Source organism: Carya illinoinensis, chromosome 9, assembly GCF_018687715.1.
Source record: "Carya illinoinensis cultivar Pawnee chromosome 9, C.illinoinensisPawnee_v1, whole genome shotgun sequence".
Taxonomy (NCBI): Eukaryota; Viridiplantae; Streptophyta; class Magnoliopsida; order Fagales; family Juglandaceae; genus Carya; species Carya illinoinensis.
Genome location: NC_056760.1, coordinates 703,620 through 718,186, shown reverse-complemented (window position 1 = coordinate 718,186; position 14,567 = coordinate 703,620). Strand labels below are relative to the sequence as shown.

General features: G+C 37.0%; 2 protein-coding genes across 2 annotated transcripts; both read right to left on the bottom strand.

Annotated features, from left to right (window-relative positions):
• Positions 1-736: 736 nt before the first annotated feature.
• LOC122275369 (polyadenylate-binding protein 7) lies at positions 737-6,772 on the bottom strand. The gene is made up of 10 exons (XM_043084396.1): positions 6,299-6,772; positions 5,375-5,493; positions 5,076-5,269; positions 4,631-4,890; positions 4,428-4,534; positions 4,142-4,331; positions 2,429-2,715; positions 2,076-2,210; positions 1,486-1,689; positions 737-1,225 (listed from the first exon to the last, which is right to left on the bottom strand). The coding sequence occupies exons 1-10, from the start codon at positions 6,492-6,494 to the stop codon at positions 1,028-1,030; spliced, it is 1,890 nt and encodes a 629-aa protein (XP_042940330.1). The 5' UTR covers positions 6,495-6,772; the 3' UTR covers positions 737-1,027.
• Positions 6,773-7,363: 591 nt separating this feature from the next.
• LOC122277834 (aspartic proteinase 36) lies at positions 7,364-13,319 on the bottom strand. Its single transcript, XM_043088023.1, has 10 exons — positions 12,905-13,319; positions 12,142-12,271; positions 11,785-12,032; positions 11,154-11,381; positions 10,276-10,438; positions 9,583-9,656; positions 9,353-9,449; positions 9,170-9,233; positions 8,012-8,083; positions 7,364-7,900 (listed from the first exon to the last, which is right to left on the bottom strand). Exons 1-10 carry the CDS (start codon positions 13,141-13,143, stop codon positions 7,734-7,736), a joined length of 1,482 nt encoding a protein of 493 aa, XP_042943957.1. The 5' UTR covers positions 13,144-13,319; the 3' UTR covers positions 7,364-7,733.
• Positions 13,320-14,567: the final 1,248 nt, after the last annotated feature.

Below are 14,567 nucleotides of genomic sequence, written 5' to 3'. Positions count from 1 at the left end.
AAATATGAGAAAATAAATTAAATAAAAAATTTATTAATTTAATAATATTTTATTATTATGTAGAGAATAAATGACTAATCCAATGTGAGAATTGAATTTTGATGGAGTAGGCAAATGTAAAAAAGTGTTGTTATTGGCCAAATTTAAAGATGAATTTGGCCAAACCAATGTCAATGCTCTAAGATGTAACACATTCATCACTATTGGATTATAGAGAAGCATACAATAAATTATCATTCAATGGTGATAAATGTGCCACATCTTACTTAATGAGATGTAAATGAGATAGTAGTATGATGTATAAAACTTTCCAAATATGTCAAATCTTAATAAGATGAAAATGAGATGGTAGTATAGTGTATAGAATTTTTCAATCAGTTTTATGGAAAAGATGGATGCAATGTAATCCCAATCTGGGTAATAATACACTCACAACCATTTTACAACTTATTTTAAAATCAGCCAATTTAATTGTGCGACATCATTAAAAATAATTACAATTTTTTTTTTTTTTTTGGGATACTTTTTTTGGGGGGGTAGTTCAAACCCCCATTTTGGGGGGTTGAAGGTTATGCCAATCAAGCCAAATGCCTTTAGCAAAATAATTACAAATTTACATAACTACCTTTTGAAATAAAATTCTAAAAGGGTTGATTTTATCATTTTTCTCCTCATTATATCTTCTACTCATTTACCAGGACATTCTACAAGAAAATTTTCCCAACTTCAAGGAAACTTTAGAAAAGCATGCTGCATTTGGTTCCCACAGCCTCTCCTTACTATTCTATTACCAATAAAAGAGCTACTACTACAATATGAGTTCTCTATAACATGCATAAATGTTCTAAAAAAGATAGAAACATGCAGTCCTGTAAGTGGGGCAAAAAAACCTAAGTACTCCGCAGGCCAGAGATATAGAAGATCCACTCTATGTATTAGTATCAAAAATTTTGCTCTACCAGAGTTTTAGCCGCAGCGTTTCCTACAACCTTCCAAAATGTATCATTTCCAAAGGCAGTGGCCTTTATCAATTAACTGCAACCTCAGCAGATAGATAACTGGGATGAAGGGCATCTTGACCAGATACTTTGGTCTTGGAGTACTTGAGAACTTGCACAGCCTCTTCCACTTTGGCTGCCAAAGACTCTGGCGACTCCAACAAAAGCAGCAGTTCTGAGTTGTCCATCTCCAAAAGCATCCCCGTAATCTTTGCAGCAAGGTCAGGCTGCACACACAAAAAAATATATATTAGATTACTGTCAAGCAATTGAGTTCATTTGACGGTACCAGGTTCATCTGAAAAAACATTAAAATAACGGTGCTGCTGCTTATAATATTTAAAAATTCAAGCAAACCTTCTGAGGAAGTTTGTGGTAACTGTTCCTTTGTAAATTATCCACGAAAATCCTCATATTACTACGAAAAATGACTCAGAAAACTCCCGTAAAATATACTTAAAAGGCATTAATATGGTTCTTGCAGTACCTTGTGTTTCTGGACAAGGGGGTAGAGACGCTCGCCGAGTATCTGCTTCTGCTTCTCAGGGGGAGCAGCAGCAAGCATGCTACTCAGCATCTCTGATCCCTGTGGCCCAACTCCAACAGAATTAGTAGCAGTAGATGAAACTCCAAATCCTTTATTCATCTCATGTTGACGACCATATGGCACATACTTAAACTGGCCAGCACGCTGCAGTGCATCCTTACAAAGATCAGCACACATATGGCACATTTTTCATAGTGAACTGAAAACTGTAATAAAAGAAAGAAAATAGGCAGGAGGGAATATAGGGATTCCTCCCTAGCACAGCCTTCCACATCAATCTTAGATTTGACTTCAATAGTGCATGAAGAGATTATCATTAGCACATCTCGAAAAGGTGCTCACCAAGAAGTCAATTTCTCTAAGATATTGGAATGCTTATGGGAGGTAGACAGCAAAACTTTTAGGAACAGTTCAGACCTCATAGTATTGTGGAGTGCATGGGCTTCATACAGAAATAAAGCAAAAGTACATATCTTCAGCACATGAAATAAGGCTGATATGAAATAATTGTGTGAAGACAGCAAGAATACCTGCTGATTGAATGGATCTTTTGAGTAAGTGACTGATTGTGGCATATATGGAAGAGAGTGACCACCACCATGTGGAGGCATATGCCCATTCATCCTGCCACGGTTGTGCCTATTTTGCCTTTGAGTGTTAGGAACCTGCAAAAGAAAATAAAATGAACATAAGCGTGCCAAGCAAGAGTGGAAAACTAATTCCAATAACATAACTGTAATACTCGTCTATTTTTTTTTTCCTCTCACAGTTTGTTACAATTCTCCAAGGATTATCCACAATTTGAAACACTAAATTGTAAAATGCCACAAAAATATACATTAGGAGAAAACATTGGTATGTTGTTAAGCAGATAGGAACTTACAACTGGAACAGGGGATGGTTGAAAGACTGGTCTGGTTGGAGGTGCAAAGCCATTAGCCCTCCATCCGGGCCTCAAACCCAGAGGCTGATACATCATAGCATGCCGAGGCGCGACAACGCCAGGAGGAGCTGTATAGTAGTAAGGAGGATATCCACTGGGGACAACAGTAGTTGAATGCCCCGCTAGTCCTGCCATATGATGAGCATACTGAAGCTGCAATTGTGCTTGTCTATCTTCTTTCCTTTGAGCGATAGCCACATATAGTGGCTTCCCATGAAACATGCATCCTGTGAGACACCGAAGGACAATATAATCAGGTACCTGAAGAGTGAAACATGCCTAGTGAACAAATAATAAAATCTTGAATAGTACGATAGGTAAGCAAATTTGAATAGCAATCTCCAGTAGTAACCATAAAGTTTCTGACTTTAGTTCTATCAAATTCTAATATATTCATGCAAAATGTCAAAATTTCCGCCAAATTGTAAATTAAGTACCATAATTATATACATTGGAAGCACCTCTGTTGTCAGAATCTCACTTTTAAAACCTAACATTTTCAAGTGCTACAGCCAACGTACCAAACAATATATGGATACATAGATCTCAACTTAGAGAACATCTCCAGGAAGAAAAAGAAAAATGCAAGACCAGGATTTCTTTTCGAGAAACATCACTAAAAGCATCACCAAGAAAAATAAAATTGAGTTAAATAATGCAATAGTCTTATGCTATATGAACATACTGAGCATTAATTTATATGTTAATCTAGGTTCAAGTATTGGCAGCTTGCTAATTACAAAACTTTTTTGTTTATTTGACCATGCAAAAAACAGCTTGTATAACCGTAACACGGAATCAGTAATAAGTATGCAATGCAAAATGACAATGCATTATTGCACGCTTCATCTGTAACAGGCACATAGCATCATAATGTTCGTGTCAAGCAGATACACTTTTCAAAAATTATAAGTAGGCCCAACAGACATAAATCTTTAAGCATAAGTGCATTGATTTAATTAAGGACATTCTGTAATATTTCACTCAGAGGACAAAAAACTAGTATAAATCCATTGCAAGAAAGAAATGTGGGTTAAATAGTTAATATCATCTATTCCCAAGCCATGAACCAAAAACAATAATGATTAAACTGGACGAGTAGAAGCATAAAGAAGCCAATCCAACTGGGCTAACTTGTTTGGACTCAGCTCCTCTGTTCTACCATGCATACTAATTAAGTTGCTTTGAGCCACAGTGACAAAACAGCCTAGGCAACATCAGACATTCAGATTGTGCAGATGAAGCTGAACTAGCTTATAGGGAATAATATCTATAACAAGCTACTTAATTCCTAATGAAGCCATTGGGTGATAACCCTTCCGATTCCTAGTGACATGAGTACATTTTCAGTTCATTTATGTTTTACAAGGATTTAAGAAAGAAGAGAGATATTTCCGTTCCTCCACCTAAAGGTTCACTTGAGCATGTGAACGTGAAACTGTTACCAGAGAGTACAATTTCATATACATGATATAATCATACAAGTTAACTTTCAGAATCATCAAAGAACATGCGCAGATGTTTGCTTTCTGATTTCTTAGGGGTCATCATTCAAAACACCCATTTGGTTACAGAAACTGAATGATTTTACCACACTAAAGTTGGTCTTCTAAAAAAGTAACACAAAAGCTTCTTTCCAAGTTATCAACTAACCATGAAAACTGCTCACAGCTTTATTGGCCTCCTCAGGGGTGGAAAAGCAGACAAATCCAAACCCTTTATTTATTCCCTTGTCATCTTGCATAAGTTTTGCAGAAGTAATTGTGCCACATTGACTGAAGTGTTCTCGCAGCTCCTCATCAGTGACATCATCATCAATATTCTTCACATAGACATTCAAACCCTACAAGTTTTTTTTTTTACAGAAAAAAGATAGATATAAACTGAATAGACCAGAAAAAGCAGACAAATCTAGGGAGAGGAATGGGCCTCTAACTACCTTGTACTTAATGATCTGCTCTTTACGTTTCTCCTCAAACTGATGGCGTAAAATTTGCTCACGCTCTGCTTTCTTCTGTGCCCTTGCCACATAGAGAACTTTTGAACCTAGTAAAAAATAAATAAATTATAAACAACATGGCAGAATTTCAGAATCAGGCAACCCATTGCCAATCACAAGTTACAAAGGAAAACATAACCTACCAAGTTGAGATCCATTCATCCGTTCCATTGCTCGTCTTGCATCATCTGGGTTATCAAAGTTTACAAAGCCAAAACCTCTGGAAGTCCCACTGTCTTCCTTTGATATAACCAAACTAGCAATTTTCCCAAACTTGGAGAACTTCTCCCGTAGAACCTCTTCCGTGACATCTAAATCCAAATTCTTTATGTACAAATTTGTATATTTAACATCAACGCTGGGCAAAATCCTATCACTCCTTTTGACAAACTTTGAAGCATATCTGAGCCATGGATGTAATTTTGAAAAATTAAATATCCATTAGACCAAAGAAGAAGGCAGAATAAACAAAAAGAATACATAATATATGCTTACATGCACACACGCTCATGCACGTATTTTTTTAAGTAAAAATTATTAGTATATAAAAGAAGCATATGGATAATCATGAGAAAGAGCTGCACATACATCTGCTTCTCTCCAACAGTAGAGCCATTTAGCTTCTCTATAGCATCATTTGCAGATTCCTCAGACTCAAATTGAACAAAGCCATACCCTTTACTCTTCCCATCCTCGGACATGGCAACTTTACAGGACAAAACATTCCCAAATTTCTGAAACATATCCTGAAGCCCAGAATTATCAATTGATTCATCCAAGTTCTGCAAAAAAATCAAATCTCTTTCAGTAAGAATCCAAATCAGAAAGAAATGAAGTAACTAGCATGATATGTCTTGATCGTATGATGTCAAAAACAAAACAGATACCTTAACAAACACATTCCCTTTTCCACTTCTTCTTGCATCTGGATCACGATGCGACCACATGACCCTTATCACTTTTCCATTTAAGGCAGTGTGATTCTTTACTTCGATAGCGCGAATTGCTACATGACCAAGAAGGGGGTAAAAACGAAAGAAAGTGAAAATACTTTAAAGCATGCATTTGATATAACCACAAAAGAAAACCTAACATAACCATGGAGAAAGATCTCCCACTTATCATCAAAGTTAATCAAAGCTCTTTTTGAAAACTCCACAAGAATATTCAAAACATTGATTTTGTTATAGACTTAAAACCTTTTGGTAGGACAACTAAAAAACCCAGTAAATAAGGTAAAATCAGCAGGGCAATCACATGGTTCAACACCATGAACCTTAAATTCGTATAATATCCATAAACCCAGTAAATAATGAACGTTTCTTTCCCTAAGTTCATTATGATTGTGCTCTCAACTCCAAAAGCCTAATAATCTTCCAAAGTTCAATCAAGTAAAATATTGTTCTTTTATCCAAACAAGGCAAACCTTGCAATAAGAAAATTTTTATTTTGTTTCCTTTCCTACAGTTTCCATGTAGGCAAACAGAGAAATTTCGTTATTTATACTATATGCAGAAACAAAGAAACACACTTTAGTTTTATTTCAATGAAAAAACAGTTTCTTGCAAGACAAGAACACCTAGCATTTTCTCAAAACCAACATTCAAGATCCCATAATGGCATCGAATAAACACAAGCAGAGGGTAACCGAGTTTCTCTCGATAACCTCAATAAAGCATTCCAAATTACCTTTCTTCTCCAGCACAATCCCGGAACCAAACAGACCAGAATAAAAATGGAAAAAGATTAAAAATAGAAACTCAAAGAAAAAGGACATGCAGCATTGTGGATATATATTCTGATAGTGATACCGTCATCGGGATCAACAAAGTTGACGTAGGCGTAACAGAGCGACCTCCCCGATGAAGAATCCCTGCAGACCCGCACGGAAGCGAGGGACTTGAACTCGGAGAAGGCGTCGAAGAGCTGGCCGTCTGTCACGTTCGGGTTGAGGTCCCCCACGTACAGCGACGCCAGAGATGCGTTCACCGCCGGAGACACTGCCATTCTTGCCGTTACCTATCAATGACAAGGAAAGGATACCGTCAAGAGTTCAAATGGCGGTTCGGGTACGGTCTCTTGGATTATATGCGATCGAGTAAACCCAGCTTAACTTGTGAGTGGGGAAAGAAACGAAGAGAAAAGGAAGGAAGATGTTTTGGGGGAGAGAGAGAGAGACGGAGAAGAGAGTGTGATTGATATAGAGATTCAAAGACACAGAGAAGAGGGAGAGAGAGAGACAGAGGGGTGGGGTGGTGTGGTGCGGGAGGATTTTGCATGGGCGCAAGGAGGTTGAGCCGTTCGCTATAAGGATGCGTAAGGCTGGGCAGAGCGTCACGCGTATACGTAGCGCGTGTTTAAAACCTTCCGTTTGTTGATTAAGAAGTTACGTTCTTGTTACTATACTAGAGGATTTATTATTATTATTTTGTAGTTAGAGTTTAATTGGGTTTCTATGGTTTAGAAGACTAATTAGAAACAAAATGATATTCTGAAATTTGTTACCTAAAAAATTCAAAAGCACGTGTAGAAAACTTACACGTGTGAATTAATAGAGATAGACTGCTTCAAAGCTTTGCATAAAAACAGTTTTTAATAATTATTTAACGGCCAGAACTTGTACCAAAAGAATAGCCCCTTTTTTGTGGGTTATTTTTGGAGGTCATAATCTTATCTTTAAAAAAAAACTCTTTTTATTTTTTTTAAAAGATAATTTAATTTTCTTTTTAAATCAAATATTTTCAAAATTCAAACAATCTCTATCTTTATCAAATATTTTCTTTTTGTTTTGAACAGACTGCTAATTAGAGTAGAAGTGTACAGAAGGGTAATCTGTTGAGTAATGCATGAACTGCGGGAGTAGTAGGCAGTGAGAATATAAAAATCGACATCCTCATTAACTAAAAACTCGTAGTTACACTGAATTTTCTCTTTATTTCCAATGGTACATGGACAAGCGTTACAACCACTGAACAAGAACAAGACTAGTACCGGATGATTTACAATTCTGGCAAAAAAAAAAAAAAAATGGAGGATCCTTAGTAGACAGCCGAATTTCCCCATCAGACGAGAAAGAGCAATTTTCCTGGCATTCACAACTTGAGCAGACGTACAGTTACAGAAGCAGATGCCTTCCCAATCTAAATAATAGCACCAATTCAAAGCCTCACCTATCACTATAAATTAGAATTGGCCCAACCAATACCCCTTTAAACAAAGAACAAAACTAAAACCCCAAGGTTTAAATTACAAAAATTCCAACTGCTTCAACACTAACATGTGCAATAGGACACCCATGATGCCCAAAGGAAGCAGTTCAAAGAGCATATCTCTTGACGAATTGCTCGTGCTCAGCTGTCCTGCATTCAGAAACTCCTTGCCAGAAGTTACCGAGACATTTACGGACAATGAACCTGAAGATTAACAGGTTGGTATTTGTGACATACGAAACTTGGTCAAAGTTATTTCTTGGGCACCAAAGGGAGATAAAGAGGAAACAAGTGTTCACAATCAACTGAACTTACAATCGTAGTTAGCCCATCCAATTCGTTGACGAGCTAGATCATACACAATGATCTTATCTTTAAGAACAAGATCTGTAAATTGAAAAAAACAAACAAGACTTTTAAACTAATTGCTATGACAGTAAAGTGAAGCAACGCAACGTGTGGTGACCAATGGATGCTTTATTTCTTAGCTTTGGCGCTCAATTAAAATAATAACTTCTAGAAAAAGCGCACAATCATACATTCACAGTTACAATAAACAATTGCATCATTGCAAGAAACAATTTCCAAGTACTCAGCAGACACCCCAACAACTCATGATACCTTTAGATTTAGAAAAACATACAATTGTTCTTCTACCACTCAACAAATAGAAACATGGACAAATAACAAATAAAGTAAACAAAAGCATAATATCGACTAACTACATTCCAGCTGAAAAATCTTGAGAACGATGCTATTTTTCATCTTAAATCTTGCCATCCTTAACTATACTTACTGATATGGCACATTTTAAGTGGATATGCCAATCACTTACATAACGGCCATTTAAAATATGCCACGACAGGCGTGACCGAAGAATGACATTTGTCAATTTTTAACACACAAGAAACTCCAAATGACATCTAACATCTTTCCATGCTACTGTGCGTTCATCATGCATGAGGCAACCATAAATGTTTCTACATGTGAATATCACAAGCCAGTATAACACTACTGTTGACTCCAGGGGAAAAAAGAAAAAGAAAAAGAGCACACATGCTTGGCAAATCAGCACCATGGTACAGTTAATTCAACTCAAAATTGGTGGGTGTGCTTCATAAAAATGTTTTGCTGCATCATGGAAACAGCATTACTTGACTTGAAATCAATCTGTAATGAATTCATAAATACTGGAAAATCACTATTTTTAGGCAGCTTTTAACATTTTGTTTTCACGTTCCAGAAAGGCAGCTATTTAGGAAGTCTTTCGGTAAACATTTCCATTGAGAGTTCTGCCAAATGCCTTTTCTGCCTTGAGTGTTTTCAAGAATGTCAAAGGTATTCAGAAATGCTACGGCCCGAAAAAGTAGCATTTTCCAAAGTAATAGCAATACACTCACTATGTAATACAGAAACTAAATGAAACAAATGGAAGCAAAAACATATTGCTTCTTGCAAAGTTCATGGTCTAACCTCCTAATATCGTTACCCCTTCCTGAGCCCTCTGAAAACCAATGCACCATGTCGCAACACCATTCTGCAGCAATAGAGCATCCCATTAGCTAGCAAAGGTATAGTTTAACAAGGATCATGCCACGTTCAATTATTTTAAGTATGGAGTACAATTCACGCAAAAGGGGAAGTGGAATAACTTACAGTAAAACCAAGATGTAAGAGGTACTCTTCTGGTTTTAACACCATGGATGCACTGCCCGCAAAGTTTAAACTAACCGGAGGAAATATCTCAGATATACTGAAAAACATAACAAACATGGATCTTGCTTAGATCATAAGAAAGCAAAACACTTGTAAGACTAAACAACTTCTTTTGAAGATATGAAAGAACTATGAGGTTCATTATTTGCAACATGATTAGTATGACCAACCTGGTGGGGACTTGGTAACACTGACTTCCTTTATTAACAATGGGGGGAGCAGATTGTTGAACAATTGCAGTTATCTGCACATTTAATAGGAAATTAGTTTCTAAAAGAAAATCTGTGCAATTTTAACAAAATTTTGGGTACAAGACAAAACAGCTTTTAGCCAATGCCTCGAAACCAACCCATATAGGAAAACAGGCGATCTTTACATAGAAGAATATTGTGCCAAAAAGTAAGCACTAATTTTGATAGTCAAAAAAGTATAAAGGAAGATAGATGCAACACACTGGATGAACGGTAATGTCAATGCCCAGCCAATTTAGCGGGTTGGATGTGGGGGGATGATGTTCTTTCTTGCCTTAATAACTAGGCTGCACCCAGCATGCTCTATTCAATTAGGTTCATGAGAATGGAAGCATTATCATAATGGCCCCTTCATTTGCAAAAGGTTTTCAATTGATAGCATCAAATTTTCAAATGATAAACTTGTTTATGGAAGCTCTAGTTTGTTAAGTACAGCATGAAAATCCCTCCCCTTTATCCCATGTCTTTTGGAATAGCTCTAAGATATTTTGCTTTTAATATGGCATTATCTGGAGGAGTAGAGACCCACATTAGCCCATACCATCAGTATGCATATAATCGCTCTGAAAAACAAATCATAAACAGAGAGAACAAAGAAAACGACCAACTTACAGAACTAACAAAAGGATCATATGCTTCTGCCACAAGGTATGCCAAAGTTGTTCCAGAATCGACAATGGTTCCTCGGTTGTTTGATGTTAAAAAAGCAGCAGGATCAATCGGCAACTGTTGCCCATTGACAGCAATGCTTTGCAGATATAAATTATAATGAGACCTGAAATTCAGAGACAAAATAATGAAACTTACTGATTAATTGGCAACATACCTTTTTAATTGAGGAAATCATGTAACAGCAAGAATATGTATGCACCAAGCAACTTCTCGACCAAAGCAAAAAACGAAGTTCAAGCAGAAAAACAACTTTACAATGAATAAAAGTACATTTCACAGAAGAAAGAAAATGAGATGTCATTTTAAGACACAGAACTAGTCTGTCAGAAATGTAACAAAGCTCACAAGAAAATGTGAGGTCAGACTAATATATACAGTCGCCATACCACTATCTGTTAGATAGCAGAAGATTTTCAGATCTTTAATTAGAACATGCCTCAACAATAAGAATGCGTAGTGCATGCAAAAGTTGTATCAGGTAAGTTCCCGATAGAAGGTCAATAATGAAGCATCCATACTGGTCATTGATATTCTGACCGCAGAAACACAACCATGGCACAATTTCTCAATGGCCAATGAGGCTCCAACATATGAACCTTCCTCTTCTTTCATCTGAATTTAAATGTGGCCTCTGCTTATATAAAATATATATATATATGTGGCCTTTGTGCAAGAATCTAATGAATTCGTTATACCTAAATATATCCCTATGACCCTTGACGCATATACACAATTCCCACTTCATATAAATATAACCAGAATGTAGGAGTATAGCGAACTGGGAACAAAAAGAAAGTTTCCTGGGAACAAGGACATACTGTAATGGGACAAGTGGACTGTAAACAATGCCTGGCTCCAAAATCTCCCCAAGAACCAAAATACCCCCGCCATTGCCATCTCCTTTCAAGCAATGGGAGAACACTTTGGGTGTTATGCCACGAGACGACAATTGTGAAATAATGGAAAGATCACCTGGTCCAAAACCAAAAATCCCATCAACTGCTTTATCCGTCTTAGTCAAGTCCCCAGACTGATAGGTGCTACACCTGTATCCAAGAACGGCACCAAAGTAAGTAAGCTTTGAGTCTTTGGCCAGAAAAGGGACAATGACCACTACACTTAAGTGAGTTAACTCATGATCTGTTGTAGTGTCACTGAAACGTGTATTTACATAACTGAAGTGGCCATGTCATACTGGCTCTAAAAAAATATAAAATAAAATTAAAAATTAAAAAAGTGGCCATGTAATACTGGGTTTTTAATTGCCAAAATTAGTCAAAAGTTCATTGCTGTAACTACAAACAAAGGTTTAAGATACCTACCGTGGCGATATATGTTCTACTACATGGGAAATGCTGGGTAACATGTTATATCTTAATTGGGCTTTTCCCTTGACACACGCACAAGCACAGGCCCAGACAACTGTTTGCATAGGTCATGGTGGCTTACCCAAAAACAACTGTTGCGGATGAGTTAACAATGTAAGACTGCCCAAGAACCATGTCAAAATACAGCGCATCAGACACATAAGAACCAGATGTCCCACTTCCATCTCCATATTGAAAAGAGTAACTGCACTGATTACTCTGAGAGCATTGAGTCGATGAAGTTTGCAATGCAGAAGTGCACATTGGATCTGAGCAGGGGACCAGCCGAGCAGTTGATGAACTGGCAGCATCAAATAAATTGAGCTGAACCTGGAAAAAACATGAAACACAATGAAGCTAAAATTGCCTCCTTATTCAACAAAGCTTATGAGCATAAAGGATAATTACAAGAACAAGTTAATAAGCGACAGAATCTCACCCCAAGCCCACTAGATTGGGGGCAATCACTGCAGGAGTTGCACGTAACCCACAAGATATCACTTCCAGTATCAATCTGTACATTAAATTCTTTTGGAGGAGTGCCCAATTTAACTTTTGTGAAATAAAGCCTACACGAAATCAAGATCCCAAGTATTCAAGAAAAGAAAAGAAAAGAGAGACGTACGTCCAAGATAGCCATTAGCCTTACAATCAGAAGAAAGAATGAAACAGAACAAGAAAAAATACTAAACGGAAGGTAACCAAGATGAAGACATATAAACCAATCACAACACGAAAGATAGATGCCTAGTCGACATTATAAACCAATCAATGCCAGGGAAGGAGTAGAGGAAATATATTTAACTACTTTATTCCAGTGCCCATCAAATTCCAATCAGTCGTCCCAACTGTGGTTACCAAGAAAATGTACATATTCTAATTAAAGAAATAACACCAGCAAGACAACGCAAACATTCATCATTGCTCTACATTCATATGATCCTATCCTTTCCCATTTTTTCTCTTAAGTTTTTCACCTTATCGAGAATCAAAAGAAGCATTAAAAAAACCAAGGCAACTGAATAGTAAATGCTTGCCGAAAACAGAACAGCAACGACAATTAACACAGACGGAAAAACTTTACCAATTTGAAACAAGCCCGTCAATGCAAGTGCAGGCAAGTTACTGAGCTCGAAATCACAAAAACAAGCAATAAAATAAATTTAAAAGCAACGAAGAAATGGTAAATTTAGCTGTCGTACCCGACAACGTAAGGATCGGAGGAGCCTTGGACAGAGAAGTCGACGACGCCTCCCACGAAGCTTTGCAAGATTCGGGCGTGCCTGGCTCGGTCCCGGGCTAAGAGGTGGTCGAGCTCAAGCCGGTGAGACAGAGGGAAGGTCCTCTCGAGAAAGAGGAGGCTGGGGGAGAGGACGCAGAAGACGACGGGGACCAACACGACGGCAAAGACCGAAATCAGAGGGAAGATAGAGCCCCGCATTTCGGTGGGTTTGTCTGTGTGTTTGAGTTGCGAGCGAGGGAATTCTAGTGGCAGAGATCGAGGTGGTGCGTGTTCTTGCTTTTGCGCATAAATGCGAGACTACCACAGACAGAGAGAGAGAGAGAGAGAGGCTTCTCCCTGTGACTTTAAACAGAAAATGTGAAGGTTTTGGTTATATTATTACTACTGTTAGACTGTTAGTGTTAACTGGGAACTACTTAAGTTGGAACTACGCCTCGACTTGTGGGCTTCTAACGCCGTGGCTGCAAAGTCAATTTTATCCGTCTCACGAATACGTGTGAACACACATAAATGTTAGAACAAAGTCTTATATATTATATACATGTTAAATATGGTTAAGATCCACATTTTATGAAGTGTGACAAAAGACGAAAAATAAATTGTGGACTTATAAAGTATAACCTTTCGTATGCTTAGATGATTAGATCGGTCATCTGCTATTCCGACCCTCATTCATTATAATTTTTTGTTGTATAAATCTCAAATTTTCAATTTAGAATTGTAATATTTTAATTTTGTAACGTTTAAGTTCAATAAGCGTATCAGAATTCCTCCTCTATATTAACTTCACTATAATATTAGACGTGATAAAGACAATCTATTAAAGATATAACGTAAGTTGGTCTACATATATTAACATTCAAACCTTTATGTTTGAGAGAACAACTCAACTAAAAACTGAAAACAACCCCTATCATTAAGATTCAATTTTCAGACACTGTGAATATGGAACTGCGGTCAATTTAATCCCCAGTGTGAACCCTATTACACGACCCAGTGCATGGGTAAATTCTTGACAAACATTAACGTGGATAGATCATTAATAAAAACAAGAAAACCATTCTCATGAAGATGGAGCAGTTGTGATGAACCAAGTTATTAACCCCACAAATAGACCGAGCCCAAGGCCGTAGGATAAGATGGCAAAGACATACTTTATTAGGTCTTGGTCCTTTTATTACATCACATGTAAATTTTGAAGAAAGTGCATTGAGCCAGCCTTTATTGACCAACGACCAGGGCCTACGTACGTACAGCATGCACCAGCAGGAGTACGCCCATCACCGGTGGCCCACGACGTCGAAAGGAAACGATTGCTACCCATAAAAGACATGGTTGGGTTTTCACGTTAAATTGAGTTGAATTGAGTTAAGTTTAATAAAATATTATTAAAATATTAATTTTAAATATTATAAGTGTGTTAGGAGTTGAAAAAATTAAATTTTTTATTATATTTTATATAAAAATTTAAAAAAGTGTATAAAAATTTATAAAATATATAATAACAAAATAAAATGAATTGAGAAGTATTTGATAGGCCACACTCGGAAGACCCCGTAAAGGTTACTACTTTGATTTTATTTTAACCAAATTGAAGGGCGGCAAGAAAGAAAGAAAGAAAA